General features: G+C 39.5%; 2 protein-coding genes and 1 long non-coding RNA gene across 4 annotated transcripts in view; 1 reads left to right on the forward strand and 2 right to left on the reverse strand.

The window, feature by feature from the left end:
- zgc:154058 (Transmembrane protein 150A-like) overlaps nucleotides 1-13,690 on the reverse strand; it is a 22,113-nt gene extending 8,423 nt beyond the window's left edge. For both annotated transcript variants that reach the window (XR_002064291.2, XM_005456538.4), the window contains exons 1-6: nucleotides 13,402-13,690; nucleotides 12,811-13,036; nucleotides 8,060-8,107; nucleotides 7,100-7,186; nucleotides 6,000-6,067; nucleotides 813-940 (exon numbers count right to left, since the gene is read on the reverse strand). Coding sequence is in view for 1 of the 2 variants with exons in the window: in XM_005456538.4 (XP_005456595.1) it covers nucleotides 813-940; nucleotides 6,000-6,067; nucleotides 7,100-7,186; nucleotides 8,060-8,107; nucleotides 12,811-12,875 (396 nt within the window). In the remaining variant the exon portion in view is untranslated. The remainder of the gene's footprint in view (nucleotides 1-812; nucleotides 941-5,999; nucleotides 6,068-7,099; nucleotides 7,187-8,059; nucleotides 8,108-12,810; nucleotides 13,037-13,401) is intronic.
- A 79-nt stretch (nucleotides 13,691-13,769) lies between these two features.
- Nucleotides 13,770-14,415, forward strand: LOC112842049 (uncharacterized). The gene is made up of 2 exons (XR_003213638.1): nucleotides 13,770-13,887; nucleotides 14,279-14,415. It is a non-coding gene; the product is annotated as an uncharacterized LOC112842049 (long non-coding RNA).
- Nucleotides 14,416-17,682: 3,267 nt separating this feature from the next.
- Nucleotides 17,683-22,384, reverse strand: ftr14l (finTRIM family, member 14-like). The gene is made up of 7 exons (XM_019366608.2): nucleotides 21,485-22,384; nucleotides 21,293-21,388; nucleotides 20,934-21,167; nucleotides 20,642-20,801; nucleotides 20,416-20,532; nucleotides 18,565-18,701; nucleotides 17,683-18,443 (listed from the first exon to the last, which is right to left on the reverse strand). The coding sequence occupies exons 1-7, from the start codon at nucleotides 21,881-21,883 to the stop codon at nucleotides 18,060-18,062; spliced, it is 1,527 nt and encodes a 508-aa protein (XP_019222153.1). The 5' UTR covers nucleotides 21,884-22,384; the 3' UTR covers nucleotides 17,683-18,059.
- Nucleotides 22,385-23,789: the final 1,405 nt, after the last annotated feature.

Raw genomic sequence — 23,789 nt, forward strand, 5'->3', positions numbered from 1 at the left:
TTGACAGAAAGAAGCAAAGAGAACGACTCCTAAAAAGAGGCAGGTTAAACAAAGACACGTTAAAGATTATACAGCAGATTATTTTCTTGGCTGTGTAAAAGAATTTACTAGAGATGAAGCCATGCTGCATGATTTAGCAAAAAGAAATGACTCAATATATTAATGAAACAGGAACCAGAGATATTTTGGACATTTTATCTGAACATCAAAGCATTTTTACAACCAGCTGGCATGTAGTTGCTGGAGGCTGTGACCAATTTCACCCAGCAAAGAGTCTGCTGCACCAAAAAAACCTTGAGATTGCTTCTGCTATTGCCCGCAACCTGCATGGAAGATGCCGACTTCATATACCCGCCAACTACTCTAAGACCAGTAATGAGGCTATGAAAAGTGTGACACTAACCCCACTTTTCACATGAAAAAGTGCAACAGATTTTTGACTATAGCTTGACTAATAGCTGGTGAGTGTTTGAGGACAAGTTGGCAACTTTTCTTCAAACTATAAATACTTGCAGCTACATTAGCGACCCAAGTAATTACAAGGACGCTTTTGGTGCAGCAGACTCTTTGTGAGAAACTGTACCCAGCAACCAATCACCAACCAGTCAAGAAATACACATTTTTCCTGAGTGACCAGAGGTTGCAAAGGGGTTGCCAGCCAGTCTCTAGGACTACACAACTGAGGCCTCAGTCTCTGTGTGCATAATTTCACTATTTCCCATGCTGAATACAATTTCTTTGGGTATCCATAAATCTTTGTCTTCATCATCAGTGACCTCTGTTTTATTGTTAAATAAAGTAGAAGACTGTACCTGGAAGTTGCCCACCATGATGAGTCCAGCACCACAGATCCAGCCCGTGCAAAGACTCGCCGTGTTCAGGACACAGTTTTGATGCTTCTCAATGACGTGGGCGTAGCGAAGCAGCACAATCACCATCACTAAAAGAAGGGAGATGAAAATCAGCTACACAATGTTAAAAAGTCACTGCATGCAAAGAATGGAGAAAAGGCATCATCTGGCTTTTTTTGGACTACCACCATATAAAAGTGCCTGGCTTCAATTTAATGCAAACACTCTCACACGTCACTTAGCCAAGAAATACATGAACTCCCTGAAAGCTATATTACAGGAAATCAGAGATGTTAAGCAGCTTCTCTGACTCAAAACTATGAGAAGCAGAAAATGGTGGGAAAGTGAGAAGGATATCTTGGTGGGGGTCGATCCAAACCTACATACAATTAAAAGGTGAAGGGGAAAGAAGTACAGTATATGGGACAGATGAGTGCCGATGTGCTAACAGGCTCTGACTGGGTGCATTGTTGGAGCACTGAGGAGCTGACCCCCATTTGGGTTCTCTTTGTTGGCTCCTCACGGCTGGTGCCTGATGAAGGCTGACTGGGCTTGGAGAAAGCGGGGCATATGGGGAGACAGAAAAGAGGAGGGTGGGAGAATTAGTGAGGACAAGGAGCCCCTCATGTCTTGACCTGACGCTCATATATTGTTCCAGGGACTAAAGTGTTATGTTAACTCTGTCACAGTGTCTGTGTAAGAGGCAGCCTTTCAGAGGGTCTGTGCCTGCCAAAAGGGAATACAAATGGAGACTGTGGTCATGGCTAGAAAAGAAAAACATTTCCATGTAGAGTCTTTACATTGATAGATTTTTCCTTCCTCTCTGAAGCTTTGTCTCCAGGGTTTGTCTATGCCGTGACGTGTCTGGCTTTAAGTAGCGTCTCACTGAGCGGACACATTTTATAGCCCGGCCACAACCTCAGGATGAAGCAGTAGCAATTATTTATTCCAGGCCTGATCTTTTGTCTTAAAGCAACCTTTTCTTTGCAGCTGTTAAAAAAGTCAGCAATGCATATTTCACATCATTTTCTGATTTTGACAACAACAGCAAAGCTTCCAGATGATAGTTGTTTCGCTCATGCTGAGGATAAATTACTGAGGGGAAATCACCACACCACAATTGCCACAACACTAGGATGAAAAATGAGTCACCAGCAAGCTGCAAAGATAAAAAGATGATATTAAAAGAATGTTTTTCATTTTTAAAAAAACCCCACACAAATACACTACTGCAACAGCCAAGTCACACATGATTATAGTTATACTACATTTTATTAATGTGCTGCCCAAAAGGGGAAAAAAAAGTTTTAAAAAAAGGTCTTCAGCTTTTTTTTGTTTGTTTGTTTTTTTGCTGATCTTTTTCATAGTTACACATCCACAAAGCTTAGGTATGTATATGATTTATAGAGAGAGTTCAGCATCACATGTTGAGAAATTATGTCTTGCATAATTTCCTGTGAGTACAATAGTGCAAAGTTCCCACCGTTATGTTAACCATTCTGTTTTAATATGTTTGGAGGGAGAATTAATTTTAAGTCCATCTGATCTGCAAAGTTTACTATGAGCTCACTGAAATGTTGCTATTAAATCTGATAATAAAAACATTTGTTTAAACCTTAGAGACAAACACTGGTACAAGCAAGACCAAGACATGGTTATGTAATGCTATTAAAAAAACTAATTAATGATTTATTTATGTTTTCATATCCTCTAGCTCTAAGTTATGAGTGTGTATCTGTGTTTGTGCAAGCTTTCTTCTGTTTCTTCCTTCTGTACCCAAATCATCTCGGCAAAAGTGATTTCAGTTACAATCACGGAAAAACAAACAACTGTGTCTCCGGGCACGGAAACAGTCTGCTCATTGGCTCCTTTTTATAATGGAGAACATACTGTATTGCTGAAGGGAAAGGAAAGTCGACTGCAGCTTTTTCATTAGATTAAAGCGTCTCGTTCGCCCTGCTGCAGACTGGCTGCTGGTGGATTCTTTTCTGTTTCAACTAAATGTGTGTTTCATCATAACAAATGAGCGTGTTTAAACTTGTTGGCATTTTGCAGTCATCCTGGAATGATGAAAGCTATGCCTGAAGGTTAAAGACAAGGACGAGCTGCTTCTGTCTATAGGAAATTCGTGTTTCTTCTTCTATTCTGGGCACATTTATGTGGGCGTCTTTTTTGATACCCTTGTCTGATGATGCATGTTTACTAAAGTCATGGCCTCCTCCAGCGTAAGGGCTTCATGTCCCATGCGTAAGCGCCACCTGGACTCGAAGGTCACAACAAGTTGCCGTGTGACAGCTTATTTTACCCAAGGATGCCATGCAGCAGCACCTAACACTGTTCCATCACTTGGTTACCTTCCACAGAACTGCCCTTTATAAGTTCATGCTGTTTTCTCTGAAGTCAGGAAGCCCAGTGCAGGAAGTAAAGTGCTCCCACAGACACTGACTCACACACTGCTTCTATCTTGCATGTAAACTTGCAACAAGGTGGACAATCTCTCACGCATACATAGCCCTGCACTTGCCTTTGCATTCACCTATGCAGGGCTGAGTAACACTAAAACTAATGTGCATTCATAAAGTGCTTATTACCCAGCCCCACTTGCACCTCACAGTAGAAAAAACCTTGCCACCCATACGATGGGCTATATTTCAACCCAAACACAACACTTCACCGTCTCCCACAGAAGGCATGCAGACAGAGAATGCATGCATTGTCTTTAAAATGTTTTGTGTGTACACTGGCAGAAAAGTGGGAACTGAACTGAAAAGGAGAAAAACAATTACAGGGCGATCTACAATTCTCCAAGTCCATGTTACTCCATTTGAGAGTGACACCTGCAGTCAACTATAGCAGGCACAGCGTTCCAAGTAAAACATAAATCAATGAGCTACCAAGCTAAGCACACAATATTTAAAATAGTCTGTTGTATAGCCACATACCACATCAGCTTAACATACTTATGTATAGACAAAAGAGGCAGCTTTATAAACAGTATTAACATACGCCATGTTCAGACTGATGGGACTGCAAAGGGGAAAAAAAGCAGCTTTAATGCAGCCAAGAAGATTTTAAAATTAAACCTTCCAAACCTCACAGATTCACCCGAGTGGGTGAAAGTGCAACTGAACTCAGTTAAAACAATGTGATGAATAATTTTGAATCAACAGCAACAGCGATGGCAAGATTTTTAACAAATGTTACATCACTTACAATTACATCAAGGTTGAGAGTCATTAAACCTCAATTTTTTTATGTTGTTTTTAAAAAAGAATAGAAATGGGGAGAAAAGATATACATCTTAATAGGAATTATGCAGAATTTCAATTCCCAACTGTCATTAGCTCTCCAAAAAACACTTAAATGTATGAAGGTGGAGTGTTTCACTAAAATTACTTACTGAGCGGTCATATTAAATACCCTTAATTAGAAATATAATCAGCTTACTGTCATGGAAAACGAAGAAAACAGCAAATATCAAAATCTGAAACATGTTGACACTCTAATTTTCCCACTTTTTTAAGTGATTTAGCTCAAGTTATGTGTTCTAATGAAAACAAAATATTAGCTGACATTTTGTTATGTAACTGGGAGGAAAATGTGTATCTCTAATATCGCAAGACACATTTACGATAAAGACAGATCCCTTCATAAAAACAGGGATTTGGGTTTTTTTACTTGCTGTGTACTTTCTAAGACATCTTTTCTTTTGGTCACTGTCACTGATGGTTTGGTGGATGATCAACAATGAGCACAAGACTTCAAAGGAAGAGGAACTAAGTTAGCTAAGTTAGATGAAAACTGTTTAACAGTCACTGTGCGCGGAAGTGGTGGAGGTAATCCTGCATCATTATTTCACTCTTATGCTGCATACATATTATGAAGGAGTCATTCAAGGTAACCACATTTTCAAAGTTACGACAGAGCTACGTCTTAACTAAGCCAGACAAAATCCATCACCGTGATGAAGCAACAGTGGTTGCAACATTTTCTCACTGCTACATAATTTAACTGTGAATTAAAACACAAAAATGTGTGCACCAGTTGTACTCAGGTGTGTATTCACCAACTAACTGGAAAAAGCCAGTATGTACACAAGGGAACATGAAATGCAACCATCTGCCTCCTTTTTCAGCATTGTATACACATGCAGTATACAATGCTGCAAAGTTCCTCCATTCTTGTCACGAGCAAAGACCAGAGCTACAATTTGCATCTCAAAAAGACAGTTTACAATGTCCAGAGTCTAACAGTCAGACAGAAAAATAGCTGCTAGAGGCTTGGATAAAAACAAAGCACAGTAACTTTTTACACACAGCTAGAAAATTAACTACAGCTGGAAAACATTATCAAGATCGGGGCAGTCGGAGCCACCAGTGAACGGAGGGCAGCAGCACATGTAGAAACTCGCAGAAAACATGCAGACCAGCACATGGGAGCTCATTCTTTCTTTCAGACACAAGTGTTTTCTTTGCATCTGTGCTCGGACTTGTTTGTGGATAATTCTGTATTACAGCTAACTTTTACTTTCAGTGTCTCCCTGCCCAATGTCGCCACATTGGGCAGCTTCATATGTTTAATCTGATTGACTTTTACGCCCTTCCTGATGCAACCCCAAAGGGATTTGTGTCAACTCCAGGAATCAAACCGGGAATCTTACCATTGTTAGGCAAACAAGCCCCTTCCTTTTTCTATTTCTACAATGTGAACTACAATGTGTCTACTTCAATAAATATGCTTATGTGCATTCATATGTTGACCTGGCTGCCCTTCTTCTGGCATGTGTCTAGAGGCATGTCCAGGTGTGCCTTGGGATTCTGTGGCAAGCACACATTATAACTGCAGTTGCACAAAATGTAAAGACTAAGAATTAAGTGTACTATATTAATAAGGACCCAAGGGTCTGATTGCTTTCTTATGAGGAGCAAACTATAACTAACTAAACTGCAGGTGTCGTGTTAGCTCCAGCTAAAACAAATATGCTATCAAGATGTGACAATATATACTTAAAAGATGATATTCGTTTAAATTATAGGCTATTTTGTGCAAGTGTGAATGCAGGTGTGTCTTGAAATTTTAGCTTGCTGGTCTACACAGTTAATATAAGCCAGTCTAACGTGTCCTAAGCCATGACTTATGATGCCTTACCCATGAATGAGCCCGTGCTGCAGATAAGGCTGAAGAAGCAGCTCTCAGGAGGAAGAGTCCCACATTTACTGCAAGAAACAATAACATGAAAACAGTTAGAGCAATACCGTGAAACAATGCACGACTGCCTACACTCCAACCATCAACACATCCAGAGGTACTCTATGGCTGTTCCTCACATCCTGAAGTCAAGTGTTTGACTTTTCACCTACTGCTAGCTGCTTTTATCCTACGAATGGGAAATGTTTATCGGAGGGAAAGCTCAGAGACAGTCAACACTGGCTGTCTGTGCCCAGACTCCCATTGAAGCCAAAGCCCTCTCAGCTGACTCAAGTCATACACACATTCTTCACTACATGGATCAAAACGCACCATTCATTAGACTAAAGCTGAGATGAATACATTTTAAACAATTTTTCATCTATGTATTGTTCGAAGGTCCGTTTTATTGTTACCCAACAGCGCAACATTTAACACAGACTAAGAAGAATGCCTCTTCCACCTTCTCTGCTTCAACTGCTTAGCAACAACAGCGCTCCTATATTAAAGATTAACTTTCTGTGTTAAACTGTAGTTGCACACTTGATTTGTTGTGGTGGTGGTGGTGGGGTCATTATTACTGCATATTATCTATTCTGTTTTTCCAGTTTGTTTTTTTTTTTAAATGAAAGCCACTATAGCTATGTGGTATAACATGTCTTTGATGTTGAAAGCTGAGAGGGCCAAAAACCCAAACAAAGAAGCAGGAGTGTCTTGATTTCCTCTCGACTGTAAGCCGACTCCTCCGTGTGCGTATGTGTGTTTACATGGCTGAACGTAGCCCCGTGTTTTGCCTCCAAACTGCCACGGAGGCAGGCAGGATATTTCTGCCACAAGTTATTTTCAGAATGCACACACACATACACACACACACACACACACACACACACACACACACACAGAAGAAACGTCTCCTTCTCCTCACTCGCTTTTTTCTTTTTAAATCAACAATGTGGCGACAGGGGTCATGCAAAACAATGGGACAGTGTTCCTGTTCTGACTCAGCAGAAACAAAGGGGCAGAGAAGAGACGGACAGGAGGTACGACTCCATCACACTGACCTGATGAGAGGTACATTGTCTAGTGTGCAGCACAAGGATGGCCCGCTCTGCAAATACAGCTCCTCCTCACATGACTGGTTATACAACCTGAAAAAAATCAACCAAACAAACATGCATGGCAGTGCAAAAGCAAATTAACAAAAACAGAGAAAAACTGCATTTATTTTAGGCTGTGGACACATGGTGGAAAATAGCTAACAAAGCAAAGACATATTCCTGAATTTTTTCACTGGGTCTAGTAAAAATATATGAGAAGCTGTATAATACAGTCTGTTGTTAAACCACAGTACAGTAACTGTATATTAAGAGCCATTTTGTGCGATCACACCCAGGATATCTTTTGTTTTTAGGGGTGGTGTGTCAAAGAGGCAGAAAACCACTGTGTCATCAAATGCTAGCTCTGCTCGTGGAGATTAACCTCAGCTTGTCCGAAACGAGCCCAGCATCCAGAGCAGCAGAGCACAAGATCTGACAGCAACGACAAATTTTTCAGCGTCACAGCTTTAGATTTGTGCTGATTTTCTAGATTAATTAATTAATTTCTGGCTCTCCTTTACAGTGTGTCTTTCTCCTACTTCTCTCCCCTCAACCACAACTGGTTGCAGCAGGTGCCTGCCCCTCCCTGAGCCAGGTTATGCTGGAGGTTTCTTCCTATTAAAAGGGAGTTTTTTCTTCCCGCGGTCACCAAGTGCTCGCTCATGGGGGATCATCTGATTGTTGGGGTTTTCTCTGTATTATTGACTTTACTTTACAATATAAAGCGCCTTGCGGCAACTGTTGTTGTGATTTGTCGCTAAGTAAATAACATTGAACTGAACTGAACTGTGAGCGAATTTTAATGAGTCTCTCAAACGTTTTTCAAGTGACTGAGCAGGAAATTATTCTCACTGGCTCTTGTTGCAAAAGAGGTGCAAGGAAGGTTACAAAGGTCAACAAAATACAGAACAGATGTCAACATACCAGTTTTCTACAGGGCAGACGTGCTGGTTGTAAAGAGCCATGGCATAGCTAAAAAGGAAAAAGAAATGATTAGCCAAAATCAAAGGGAACAGTTATTTTTTTGGAAATGGTTATTTTATATTTTTAGCATACATTGTAACTATTAAAGTGACTCAATGAGCATTCATACGGCAAAAGCCGTTAGGGTGGTAGGAAATAAGAAACTTCTCACAAGCAGCCTCAGAATAGGAAGTTTTTTTAGGTCACTGAATTCAAGTGAAAAGCAGAGGGGAGTTCAATGCAAAGCCACAGCTAACATAATTACCTGTCAGGAGGAGAGACAGACCACAAAGGCAAGGAAACGTAATATCAGAGTGAACATGAATCCTGAACAGATTCATGCAAAACCCATGTACCCTTCAACTGATAAGCTCACTAAAAACTTTTTGCATATCTGTCATGTCTTTGTACTAGCATTTCTCATGCGGTCGCTTATGTACAGTGATGATTTTATATGACTGAAAATGACCTACATACGACTGCAGGTCTTTTCATTTATTGAACGTTAAGGGTGACCTAAAATCCTGCACCCGCACCTGTTTAACTTTCAGGAACAGTTGAGCTGACTTTTCACCATTTCTTACCCTTTATCTGAAACTCCTGTATAAAGCACTTTGGGTGCTCATGTAGAGTAGAAAAGCACTATATAAGAACCACTACGTTTACCATTTACCTCAGACGATTCATTTTTGTCAAAGTGGTATGACTGTGGTGAGGATACTGATCAGCCGCAGCCATACAGAGGTCAATAATCTAACATAAGTAACATAATATCCAAGATGTATTCAGTGATGTATATGTCAGCACTAAACACAAACACCAATGTTAAATATATTGATCCATCCATTTTCTTCTGCTTATCATCAATTCAGAGACGCAGGAGGAGATGTGAAAGGAGAGAGATGGTAGATCCCGGACAGTATGTTGTGGGGTAACACAGGCAGACAATCATTTGAACTGGCATTCACACATGTGGGCAATTTAGAATCACCAATTAACCCAACTCCACTAACTGCATGCCTGTGGACTGTATGAGGAAGTTGGAGGAGGTGTCAGAAGTACCCAAAGAGAATCTGCAAAGTCCAAACAGAATGCTTGCTTTGAACCCAGGACCTTCTTCATGTGAGGCAACAGTGCTAACCGTTTACTTTTATCTTCTAATTAAGATTTTAAAATATTGAGACCAGTGCTGGCCACAAAAATCCCCTTTTGCACAGGCTACAGATAAAATCTATAACTGGAACATCTTCAATCAGGCTGCAATGACCACTTGCATTATTATACCTGACATTGTGACCCTGCCTGGAAATACTTAAAACACATATTTTTCACATAACAAACCATTTTCAGCTAATGATACAGAGGCTACATTAAAGGGCCAGATGTCCAGCGGGTGGTTTTGAATGGATGAAGAAAATGCTATTTAACTGTGAGTCCTGTGATTAAGTCCTTGCCACGAACACGTGCAGCTCAACTGTGTCTGCTCTGTTGCTCAAGTCCTACACAACTGCATATGCAGATGGGACAAATATGCACATGCAGAAAGAAATTATGGGAAACTCAGGTTTCTGAGGTGTTTACATATCCTACATCATATCTTTATTTTTACTTTTAACTACAGTATAATTTTGCAGCATCTTTTTAGCCACATGTCTAGGTGGGCATCTCAGGAAGGACATGCAACAATCACATATAACCTTGTTATTCACACGCAATGGTAAAAACACTATTTGTAACTGACAGAAAACCACAGGAAGACGGAGTCATACAGACAGAGTATCTTTCCTCATTTTTGCGTGCAGTCCTAGTTCAGCAAGAGGTTAAGCACCAATCAGGAATGTTTCCATGGCTGATCGTATCCTACTCACAGGCCAGTCTTTAAAGGATAGATATATTTCCCAAAGACACAAGCAAGAAATCAGAAGCAAGACATATTTTACAACGTTAAAAATAGTGGTATTAAATTATTTCCACTACACAGTATCTGCTACAATTTCATGTGTCGACACAATATCAGATTCAGAAAACACGGGCTGTTCAACCTGAGCAGGTGGACAGTTTGTTCTTGTGCAGGGTGTGCACAGCTATGTGGAACTGGGACACAGAGTGACACCCAGTATCATACATGACAGTTCTGTCACCACTCTCTGTTTACATCTTTGTCTTGGAAATCGCCAGCTAGCACCTCCTATCTAATGATCACACGCAAGTTAGGTGTGACTGTCCGAAAGGTCAAGATAACAGGCAAAAATATTAATCTGAGCATAGCAATCATTACTATCAAAACAATGTGTCTATTAATTTCTGATACATTTAAAAATAATCTGAGAGCACCAGCTGTTGTTAGAAAAGAAACGCTTGGAGTATCTATTTTTAGTTAACTTTCAAGTGTGAAATTAATTCTGCTACCAGCCTTTTAACACTGCATTTGCTTAGTGAAATGCACAGCTGGTTTTGACTGCTGTAAAGGCTGTCAACACTTGGCTGGCTGGTTAGATGGGGGCAATAACCCTCTGGGATTTTTTCCATTGATTGCATCTTACTGTTCCCACGGATCTCTCACTGTAGATGAAAGTCAGCAAGCTACAACACACAAAAAACTATGTAGGTCCGACCGGTTTTTTCAAAATTGCAGGCCAAGATTTCAGCTAACAAACAAATGACTCATTTAGGTGTATTCCAGGTATATGAAACAGAAGAGACCACAGAGGGTTAAAGATACATCAATCACCATGAAAAGAGCGCTGCTCTGGCACTGAGGAGATCCATCACTGTGAGTGAAAGAAGACTTCCAGCTTTTGATTATGATAAAGAAACAGAAACAAAACTGCACCATGTCCTCCCTTTTATCTATTGAGTGTGTGATAAGACTTAAAAGTCTTGCTATGAATGTTACGATTTGCTCAAGAATTTTTTCTCCATTAACACATTAACTTATGATTATCTTGCAAAGGAAAATATGCCAATGTGTGCCTTCAGGCGTAAATAACGGTGATAGACATTTAAGCCTTCCGAGATTCACAGTAACAAACACACACCTTTTATTTTTTTCTGCTTCCTTTCCATATGTGCTGAACACTACAAATGGTACCAACAAGACAAAAACAAAAATCTAGAAAAAAAAATAAATAAATCATGAGACCGCATTAGACAAATGCAGGAAAAAGAAAGCTTAGGTTGTTGCATTTTCCCCTGATTTTGGGGGTGTATTTTTTACATCTGGCCAGCTTCCAAAGCTAGAACAGCATCTGCAGCTCTGGGGCGCTTCTAAATAAAGTGAACTTATTTAGCTATAGCTGGAACTAAACCAGCACTTTATGTGCTCAACAGAGGCTAAGTAATAATAGGTTTGTTTATATAATTAGACCCCTATCAAAGCTCAGCAATGGCTGTAATTGCATGTGCCTTTAAGCAATGTTTAAGTGGAACAGACCCTGTTTTTTATTTAGGACCGAACAAGTCCTACATCAAGAAAGACTTCGATGGAAAAATCTTTTTTTGTGTTTTTTTTTAACAATGAAAAGTCCCAAAAGCTCTACAAAAATAACCTCAGAAAAATGTGTGAGCCAATAAACTATAGATAAATTTGACAAGTACTAGTTAAACTCCAGCATGGTTGCTGGATTACATAAAAGACACATACGCAAATACACTGACTGACTGATAAAAGTTGAGAAACAGAAGCCAAGACTTCTTGGTGGTCCAACTTGATACAGAAAACACTTGGCATGGGCGCCAGATGCTGAGTGAAAATTCTGCTTACGCTCTTTCCCACCCCTTTCTAGTATTTACCTTACTCCCACCCAGTCATCCACACTGGGAAGCAGGAGTTATGCAACATGCCACATTCTGTGACATTCTCCAAGTCTGAAAAAGACCCTTGACTGCTCTTAGAAACAAGGCGCCCTTGTCAAGGTAACAGGAAGGAAATGGGTGTAAAGGGGCTGGCAGTCTGCAGCTCTCAGCATCTTAACTCAGATCAGCTTTCGCTCAGAAAAAAATGCCCAAACTAGACAGATTGGTTTTCACCTTCATGTTCTCAAATCAGCATGGAGACATTAAGCCGCTACACCTGGATACACACTGCTGATTGGACTGCTGAGTAGCCACGCACACCACAACATTAATTGCCATATGGTCTCAAGTTTGGTGCTTGATTAGGCTGTTTCGTCTCCATGCAACTTATCAGTGATGCAGCACATAGCCTTGATTCAGAACTACAACAATTTGGAATTGGGCCATCTGTCTCTCTCCCCCCTGGGGTTTGCATTCCTCGTCCCAAAGAAATAACAGAACAGAGAGAAGAGCTGTCAGCCCAACTATAACCAGGAGGGTTTCTCTCCGGCACGTCTGCTCAGATACTGTACTACAGATAATTAAGATTTACTGCAAACCTGCATGTCTGATTTTTAGGAGAATGGTGATAATCCCGGATCATTACCGGAAAGAGTTAATCCACATGCAATTGCCATAGCTCCCAGGAATTCAGGGTAAATATGTAGTGCTGCGCTCCTGTAGGCAGGAGAGGAGGCCGGGGTATCAAAGAGTATTTTTATTTCAACATAAGTCTAATTTTTAATTTGTATTTTGTTATTTTAAAGTTATGGACAGAGTATAGATCCAGACGTCAAACCTTAGAACATTTACATAGATTTTACACTTTTCTGATGTCAAAAAGAAAGAAAGAAAGGGGTAAAAACAGAAATACTTACACAACCCATATCCCAGTGATGGTCAGGACAGGGAGGCTAACAGGTAGTATCATCCACAGAGACATCTTCCAGCACCTTTCTTCTTTTTCCTCTCCAGCCAGCTGAGCAATATCTTCTCAAGTAGGATTAACATTTATCTGAGTGTGACTGACTTGTGCACCGATTCATTTTCCTGAAGATGGAGGACGGTAGATGGGACACTGGCAGCACAGATGTCGCCTTTCAGCTAGTGAATGAGAGGATCGATAAAGAGATCAGGCTTGTTCCTTGAGGTTGATTAGGAGCATTCACCTACTCATCAGCATTAAATGATTAAACAAACTATCAATAACAAGCTATCAGTGACCACAGCAATTTAATTTACATCGATCAGCAGGTTGCATTACTTTACATACTCCTGCTTTCGTAAAGCTTTAGTGTTCTGCTTTTCTTCAATGTTCAACAATATTTTATAAGTTTTTGGGTTGTTTTCGGGGTGGACACATTATTTAAAACTCCCTCGCTTACACTTCAAATGCGACGGTTTTCTGCCCACCTTCATGTTTCTAGTTAGCAACAACAAGCATCAAAGGTAAATCCGTGACAACTCACCTTCTGCCTCCTTGTAAGCTAGCAAATGCAGATTTTTTTTTTTTCTATTTAGGAAAATGAAAACTTTGAGTACGCCGGCGTGTCCTCCACAACTCTGGCACCCCCACCCCCCCAAAAAACTATCACGACTTAGCTTTAATTTTACTTCAGTATGTAGATTTTTCCAGAGCAGATGGGACCTCGGTTAGCCGTGTTCGCGTTGAAATGAGTGGGGGGAAGGCTGGCTTCACAGCAGCCAGTCCCGCTGTATCTCAGCCGCCACGAGTATCCAGCTGTTTGACTCCGCCCACATTTGGTTACGCACGTGTGGGCGGTATAGCGCGGAGGAAGCTCAAGAAGACAAGTTTGTTCTACCGTATTTGGACAAAGTTTTAAATTATAAAATAGCCATTATATCCACACCAAGTTCTAGTTTGAATATTACTGTTTCAAATCAGTTCCTTTCACCGTGAGACCCTGAGAGTAGGTCTACTACACTTGGAACCTGTACGTTTCCTTGCAACGAAACTGTTTCGCTGTTAACGGTAGGAGGAGTGGGTACAGCCAGAATAAGAGAGGGCTTTGGGTACAAAGCGTGTTTTTGCGTGTGTGTTTTTCTCCCGTGCTTTCTTATCTCATTGTAAAGATACACGTCTTCGTCATTACGTAAGCACCTTGTAACTCTCTGTTTATATACAACATGTGTGAATGAGCGTGAGACACCGAGACCCTCAAACAAAACTTGTTTCTGCTGCCCTCTGCAGCTTTAACAAATTAATATCTCGTCATTTGTCAGCTATAAATAATCTGTGGTGGGTCCTTTTGTGAAAAAATCAATTACGAATCAGCATATTTAATAAAATATGCAAAAACGTTTTCCCCATTCTTTTCTAATCAGTTCCTATAACTTCATTAGTTGGCCTCATCACTGATGGGGACGACAAGGAGTACAGAGGACTGACTCAAGACTTTGTGGACTGGTGCCAGCTGAACTACCTCCAGATCAATGCCAGTAAAACCAAGGAGCTGGTGGTAGACTTCTGCAGGCACAAGCATCCTCCACTGCAACCACTGAACATCCAAGGTATGGACATCGAGGCTGTGGACAGCTACAGGTACCTTGGTGTTCATCTGAACAACAAACTGGACTGGACTCATAACTCAGACGCCCTCTACAGGAAAGGGCAGAGCAGGCTGTACCTGCTGCGGAGACTCAGGTCGTTTGGAGTGGAGGGCCTACTCCTGAAGACCTTCTATGACTCTGTGGTGGCCTCAGCCATCTTCTATGGTGTGGTCTGCTGGGGAGGCAGCATCTCTGCTGGGGACAGGAAGAGACTGAACAGGCTGATCCGAAGGGCCAGCTCTGTTCTGGGATGCCCTCTGGACCCAGTGGAGGTGGTGAGTGACAGGTGAATGGTGGCTAAGCTGTCATCACTGCTGGACAACATCTCCCACCCCATGCATGAGACTGTGACAGCACTGAGCAGCTCCTTCAGTGGGAGACTGCGGCACCCACAGTGTGGGACGGAGAGATTTCATAGGTCTTTCCTCCCCACTGCTGTCAGACTCCACAATAAAGACTTTTGCAGCTGATCAAACACACAAACCCACACATGTGCAATAAGACTGCTATATGTGCAATTCTTGTGCAATTCTTCTTCTGACGAAGTTGTATTTTTGTATTTTCCTACTCAGCTGTATATAGTATTTGTATTTCTATTTTATTCTATTGTATATATTATTCTATTCTATTTTATTCTATTGTACATAGTATTTTATTTTATTTTATTGTATTTTATTGCATTCCAGTGTTTTCTAATTTCTGCTACATAACTTTGCACTTTTGCTGTAACAAAACAAATTTCCCACCTGTGAGACTAATAAAGGCCATCTTATCTTATCTTATCTTATCTTACAAAAGATAGACACATGGAATTTATCAGGGCCAAAAAATATATCAAAGCTCCGTTAAAAACGTCAGACAAATCCTTTTTACACCGTCTCCACGTATCTTTCCATCTAAAGCAGTAATCATGTAATATATTCATATAATGTGATATTATAGTTTAGATTGCAAAACTGCACCACTATCATGTCTATGACACGGAATAGGAGAATCAGTGCCCTGAATGTTTTATCTGTTTTCTGATCATTCACTGGAGCTTTCGGGACTTATATGACCACGTGGAATAGATGGCTGGTGAAAATTTATCACAGCCAGTGGTTTAATCAGAGGTGTACAACACATGAGCAACATGTGAGAGAATGGATAGGACCAGCAGGAATGTAACATTTACTCATATACTTTACTAAGGTTTAATGTACTTGTACTATTTATTTTTGTCTGTATATATATTTTTTGTATTCTCATACTATGTTACTTTTCTATTCAGCTATATTTTAAATGCACTATAGTATTTATATTAAAGCTTTAGCTACTTATTATTTTGAAGATTAATTGCATTATTTTAGATCAAGCCACAGAGCAATATCGGTGATATTGGCATTCTTTGCAACAGCAAAAACATATACACATAAATAATAATATACAAATTAGAATAAATAAATTAATACGATCTGATAATATTATGTGTAGGCTTATTTAAAGTGTCTGAGTATGTTTACTTAAGGTACCTAAATATATTTTGATTGTTCAGCCTTTTCAGTGTTAAGCTATTTTAGGTAGGAGAAGTTAAGTTTATAAGTTTTAAATGAGTTAAAAATCTAAATACTTTCTTCCACTTATCCACAAATAATTGTCCAACAGAAGATTATATTTAAATTATTGGTCAGCTCCACCTTTCACATAATAAATCTGTAATAGGACACAATTTTCATAAACCTGCAATTATGTTTTTGACATCACTTTTCTATTTCTGATATATTTGTGTTTTTTTATTAAGTGTTCTGGTTTTTCTGCTATATTCTTGATTCCCCTGTGGCCCCCATTTAAAAAAATTCTGGAAACGGGTTCAGCTGGGGATGAACAACTCAGAACAATGCCTGGTACCTTCAGTTAACGAGCAATTAAATCTGATTGGCACATTAATGCATATTGCTGTCAAATGAGTTCCTTTTGATTGTGCTACTTCCAGTGATGCTTCCTCAGTAAAAAGAAAATAATGTCACCCCACGGTCCATTTACTACACCTTTCAGCACAACTTTTGTTTTGTTTTTTTCTCATCCCTTTGATGGCTTCAATGTGCAAATGTGAGGATATTCAGCATCTAGTTCACGTTACAGAAGAAGACCAACTATAAATGGAGTAATTTGTTTTTGCAGGTAATTTCAAAGTTCAACAAACAACGGCACACACACAACTCGTATCTAAGCAGTGTTTCACAAAATGTATCTAATAGCTAATGTACGGTTGCTTTATTTCCCAGGGCGAGAAAAAACATCAGTGTGCAACGCAGAGGTGGTGAAAAATGTAAGAAAGAGAGGACAGGAGAGGAAGATGAGAGTAATGCTTATAAAGCATATATGTGCTCAAAAAGCGTTTTACACAAATTAGAGTAAAATAAATAAGAAAATGAAATGCTGTAAAAAATAATTCAAAACAAAGTTAACATAAAGAATAAATTAAAATAAGAAAAATTAGATGGTAGGGACTGTTCAGCAAGTGCAGTTTTATAAACTGGAAATTTAAATCTTACATTAATGTCCAAATTTATTTTTAATCAGAGTTCTTCAGTCAGATGTTGGATCAATACATGATGTGTTAAGTTACATCAAGTAAAACAGAAAACACAGTAGCAACACAGCCTCTACATTAAGAAAAATCTACTGCAGCTCACAAAAGAAATTAATATGTGACTTGTTTTTAAGTAATTCACATCCCCACATTGCACTGCAACACCTGATTTAACTACAAAACTCAACTTAGCCCCTGGTTTTAGCATATAGACGGTCACATGTTTACCTACATTTTTATACCAAGCATACCATGAATGACTTAATTTATACTAAAGTTATTATACATTAGAAAAAAATCCAACTGGGTAGGAACTTTATTCCATTTTGGCTGCTTTCTATATGAAATGTCTCTGTTATCAGCTGATTAGATGACCCATCAATTCCTCGTTATTGCTGATGAAATTCAAAGGCGTTTAATAAGTAGCCAGTATTAGTTAAAATAGTTAGTATCAGTCAATATCACATGGTATTATTATATTACATTTTTTTAGTCAATTAATTGAACAAGAAAAAAAACCTGTTGAATCCAAGTTGTTGAAGGAATAATGTATTAATACACTGATTAACATCAGCCCTTACAACAACAGCAACGTCATTCCCAGTAATGTGAGTCACTTTCCATTTATTGTGTTTTTAATAAGATTACAGAAAATGACAAATTAATCAGTAGCAATATTTTTAAAAAATGTATTTTACAGACATGTGCAACATGTCAGTGATGTAAATATATAATACATTAACATAATAAAGAGAAAGAAAGAAAACGTGACAAAGCATCCTGAATCATTTAATGTTTTTTCTACTTATTAATGGCACCCGTTATATCTTAATTTCCCTTAAAAGAGCAACCTGTAACCAAAACACTCATAAAAAGACTTATCATGAAAAAAGTGAAATAAAAAAGATAAAACAAGCAAAAACAACTCAAACACCACGTGCTAGATGTCACAGATTTAAGGAGAATGTAAGTCTGAAGCATATCTTACAGTCTTATAGTCGTACCAAAGCCCCACACGCTGAATGCAGGGTAGAGTGGCTCTTTAAATGTGGTCTGGATCTTGTGCAAAAGACGCATGCCATCAGAGACACTGTAAAACGCCAGTGTTCCTGCTGCATGGTCCAGGTAAACGCCAATACGAGAAGATACCGGAGCTGTGAGGTCTGTGCTTTTGTTGTTGTGCACAAAAGAGAATTTGGAGTCAGAGCAGTACAGACTCCAGGACTTGTCGTTCCAGCCCAAGCTGCATTCGTTGGCATTCCCTTTACGACGGATTCCTCTGTAGGTAACAGCCACATCTATCTCTGTTCCCTTCCAGTCCACCTCCCAGTAACAACGACTCCCAATCACACTATCCCTGCACAACACCTGGAAGAGAAGGGATGAAATGAAAGCTTAAAAGGCATGATTTCACAAACTATAGAAATGACTTTTTTCCCTAATAATTTGATCAACTCTCTCTTTCATCCTGTTTAACGTGAAACCTCACCTGCTGCCAGTGGTCAAATCGGTCAGGGTGGTCAGGGTAGTTCTTGGGTTCATTCTTCATTGTGGCAGCTCTGTTACCCTCGGACAAGTGAAGGTTGGGGTGGACAGTGTTGACATCCAGAATCAGCTGACCAGCATCTGAACACAGCAGAAAAACAAGTCAAAAACTCTACTCTGCAAAGAAAAAATACTTGATGAACTGGAACACTCTTCTCTTCTCTAGGCCCAAGCAAAGTGGAAAACTATCAACAGGTCTGATTGTCAAAATAAAACGTTTTTCTTGGAAATCATGGATGCATCTTGTAGACTTAAATGGGTCGTTTTTTACCACCTCACACTTCAAAATCCAGCATCCGACATAGTATGAGAGTAGCAGTGTGCATGGCATGGGTGACCTGCACATTTGTAAATCCATGCTAGAGGACATAAACAACATCTATAGACAAATGTGCTGATATCTACAGTGTCTACGCAGGGAAGGCTTTCCTTATATCATTAAACTGCTGAGCAACTGAAGCATGAATGGGAAAACATTTCACTCTCAAAAGTAATTGTCTTCACTTAGAAAATGCTTAAAGAGTGCTAACAAAAGTGTAGGTGATGCGGACAGTAGTAAATATTTCCCTATCCTATCTAAAAATGTGTCAAACAGTATTCTCAAATTGAACATTTGATATCTTTATGTTATTTCTGGAAACTATTTAGATTTAAGTGATTAGTAAGTGATTGGTATTCTGTGCTTCTAGCTGATTTCTGACAATGAGGAGACAGCCTACAGTGTTAATGTGGATGAGTGATGTATAGACAATAACCTGGAGCTCCGTTGAAGAAGAAGATCATCAAAGAGAACAAAAGAAATAAAATATCTCCAAAACCACATAAAAGGGCAGAAAATGTGAAGTTCCCCAAAGTCACTGTTTTAAAACGGCTAACTAAAGAGGACCATGAAGAGTGTCCTCACCAGCTGTGCCACCCTGTGCAGCTACCTGAACAGAGCTCCCAATCCCGGATAACATCTATGCTAGCTATCTGACAAAGAGGGCAAGCAGTATTTTCAAAGTTGTTCCACACCCTTGACACTCCCTGTGGATAGTTCAGGACAATACATCATCACAGTAACTGACTGAGGAACAGCTTTTTTCCCTGGACTCCATCTTACTCCTCCTTGCCACGTCAAAGCACAGTTTCAAAGACCTATAAGTGGTGACACACACACACATAGCACTACACACACCAGTTCATCAGGTCTGTAACATATGTTGATATACCGGCCTTTGTCCTCAGATACTGTTAGAGCATGAAAACTTCAAAACCTTGTGCTCCTGCTATACTTTAGAAATATTATGATTTTTAGCTCATATATAGAAATTTTCACTACATATAATCTAATTATTCTTTCCTATTTTTCATATATTTACATCTATTGTTTGTTATATCTCTATGAGAGATATAACAAACAAATTTCTATTGTGCCTGAGTATGGTAACAATTGTGATTATACCTTTAAAAAAGGTTTCTAGCTCCCATGAATCAGCTCATTCAAAGGTTTTTATAGGTGCCATAAAAGCAGGAACACCTGTATTTGCTTAAGCAACTTTGCTTCCTTATGTTTCGTCAAACCAGTTCTGCCAGCAGCATACCTCCCATTGCAAGTTTCGGTCATTTCACACACAGAGCTGCATATCCATTACTATGCATGAAACAGTAACTGGAGCTATTTAACATTAGATAATAATACAAAATGTGCTTCCCATGACAGTATGAAAGTAGGATTTTCTGTAAATGCAATGGTGGTGCTGAAGGTTTAAAGACAGGCTGAAGGAAGGTTACAAAAATGGATCCGGTAACTCACATCTCAAGAAATCGTCTCTTGTTCTTGGTTCGTCTCTTATCTTTGGTTCCTCCCTCAGTAAGGATTCTCTTCTTGATTTTCGTTCTTCATTTTCTTCTGTGATGTGCACTTCCTTCACTGTGAAGGCAGATTAAAAATACACATACACAACAGCAGATTAAGAAACAACAGAAAAAAGCACATATTATCTGTGCTATCTGAGATGAAGAAAGGTAAGTCTGTTCACCTGCTCCTGAGATTTTGCTAATTTCAACTTTGCTGACTTCTTCCACTTGTAATTTCAGTGCAGAGATGGCTCTCTTGGTAGCATCAAAGGAGTAATAGGGTGCGACGGTGATTTTGTTGAGATCTTCATATCCCGAGGGGCCTGACAGGGACTGCCAACTCTGGTAAAAAAAAAAAAAAAGAAAGAAAGAAGAAGACACATGAGACATAATAGCCTAGACAGTGAATATTTTCACTCTTTTCTCCAAAGACCCCTGACTTTATGTTATCTTGGTTGGGGTCGCCAGCCTCACCTGTAGGAAATGTATGTGATCATCAGTGTGTGAAAGCTTCTCCAGGTCATTGTGCTTCTTCTTCAGCAGAGTAATCTCCTCTTCTAAACGATCCAGCAGTATTTCGGCCTGGGTCACGGTGGTCCTTTCGTGGGTGCGGATCATTTCCTTGACTTCGTTGTACTTTCTCTCGATGGAAAGCAGAAGCTCCGTGAAGATACGCTCATTTTCCTCTAAGACTGTTTGAGCAGAATGCTGGTGAGATACAAAGGAGAGGAAGTCTGTCAGAACACGATTTAAAAACGGTTACTTTTCAAATTAATATTTTATTTATTATAGCTAGATTAGTGTGACTTACACGAGGCAACTTTCTGACTTACTTTAAGTGATTCGACACCCTGTCGGAGGTCTTGCCACTTTTTAACCCTCTGATCAATCCTTTGTTGAGATTTGTGCAGCGTAACACTAAGTTGTTTCTATAGCGGGAAAGACAAGAAAGAAGCCATCACTAGTCATTAGTGGATTGTTGGTAACTTATTTGCTGTGTTCACACTGTTGCTTTCGCCACTTACTTGTTTCTCAGTCCTCTCAGTGCCAGCCGGGACGATGTCATGGTGTTTGTGTTCATCCATCATGCACAAAACACACACTGATGTCTCATCAGTGCGACAGAAAGCCTCCAGCAGCTTGTCATGCTGTGCGCAGAGCTTCTCTCTCATCTGACCCGTAGCTTTGACCAGCTTGTGCTTCATCAGGGTAGGGTAGTCGTAGTGAGACTGGACGTGAGTCTCGCAGTAGGATGCCAGGCACACCAAGCAGGACTTCTCAGCCTTCTGCTTCTTTGTTGTGCAGAAGTCGCACAGGACGTCCCCGCTCCTGGCCAGGGTCCTGGCTTGGCTTCGACTGTTGGGTCGACGAGATTTATCCAAGCTGGTGTATCTGTCCAAATCCAGGCTCCCGCTGTGTGACATTTTCTTACCAGGAGATTAAAAATATATTTAGAAAAAAAAAAGCAATCCACAGGTGATTAAGTTCAGCGGCTGTGTGAAGTTTTTAGGAAATCTGATGAGATGAGCAGCTAAAGAAAAGACTTGATTGAAAGTAAGCAGGGCAAGGAATCTACGAGGAGCTCCTGAAGTTGATCGCTACACTGAAACTGCGTGACAAAAGCTGTGAGTAACAGAATGTCTGCTATGTAATACGCTCTCTTTGTAAAACCAGTATTCCTAGTTGGACTTTAAATAATCAAACAATGGGTGGTGCCTGAAATAAAGACAAGTGAGACAGAGAAAAGGAAATAAAAAAAGGAGTACTTACTGATGAACTTAATAACTAAATGTCATAATTAAATTTCAGAATCTCACAAGTGTCATAATTACTAGCTAGACTGTTGAGGAATTCATTTGTTATGGTTGTGTTTTATAGACCTCTATATGTAACCATACTTAATGCCACTTTCACTAACAGGACATTCATCAACGATGTGAAGGGGAAAACAGCATCATCTTGTGGGATTGCTTCTTTACTACACCAGATCTACATAGCTTACACCTTTAAAGACGTGTGCATTGTGAAAATATAATAGAAGCATCTAGACTGCTGTGCCAGTAGTTGATAATTCCCTCCAAAGCTGATGGATTTACATTGAAAAAAGACTAGTGTCATACAAAAAAAAATAAACAAAAAGCCATTTTTATTTTCTAAGCCTTCCATTTGTCATCTTTCTGCATTTTTTGAGTGACAGGTATAAAGTGTAGTCTCACATCTCCTACAGTTTGCAGGAAGGTGTTCGCTTTGATATTTTCCGCGCAGAATGTTGTGCTGATATTCAGGCTAAATTTGCCTAACAACTCCCCCACGCCACCCATCATCTTTTCACTGTGACAAACTAATTCGGTATTTTTCAAGCAAATATTTGTAAAGGTAGAAGTCAGCAAATTTAATATTCAAATAAGAATTATAATCGTTTAGGAATATGGTTGGCAATAACAGTTGTAATCAGTGACAGAATACATACAATCATTTCTATGCAAAAGGCCAAAAGGGGTCATTGGTGACTATTATATTTTACAATTCACAGATGACTTAAAGAACCTTGCTGACCTGATGATGATGTTTATATTATATTAACCTTTTAAACTTTTCCATTTCACTTTCATTTGTTTTGTTTGTTTGTTTGTTTGTTTTTTATCTCTGATTGATTTTCTAATGAATTATTATTTTCAGACATTTTTATGGGGAAAAGGATTTTGTCCTGACTCATCTCTGTAAATTGGGCTTTTTTCTTTGTCACTTTATGCATCAAATATCTGCCTGAAGTTTTGCTACTTTATGTCTGTTGCAATGATTGGCTGCAAAACATTACAATGTAATATTATAAAACCCAGAATAAAGTAATAATAATTTACTCATTTGGTTTAAAAAACATACATGAGGACTCATCAGCTGTATGCCTTTGTAATTACTGCAGCTCTACATATCACCCGTATTGAAAATTAGTGCCACCACAGTTCTTCTCCATTCCTCAGACATCATCTTATTCTCCAATACTGTGCAAAACAGTCTGGTTAAAAAGTCCACTACCCTCTCTGCTATACACCTCCATACCTCCACAGGTATGTCATCTGGACCAACTGCCTTTAGACTCTTCTGTCTCTTCATAGCTGCCCACCCTTCCTCCTTACTAATACTCTTAACTTTCTTATTCACTATGTATTATGTCCTGATTATGTTTTTGAGTGAATATGATCACCTACAAAGAAGCTACAGCCCTAACTGGTAGACCCAGTATTATGAGCAGATATCGTCCAGGCACAGATGTATCTGTATTTGCTTGTTTTCAGTCCAACACCTGCCTTCATTTTGGTCTGTATATTG

This window comes from Oreochromis niloticus, linkage group LG13, assembly GCF_001858045.2.
Source record: "Oreochromis niloticus isolate F11D_XX linkage group LG13, O_niloticus_UMD_NMBU, whole genome shotgun sequence".
NCBI lineage: Eukaryota > Metazoa > Chordata > Actinopteri > Cichliformes > Cichlidae > Oreochromis > Oreochromis niloticus.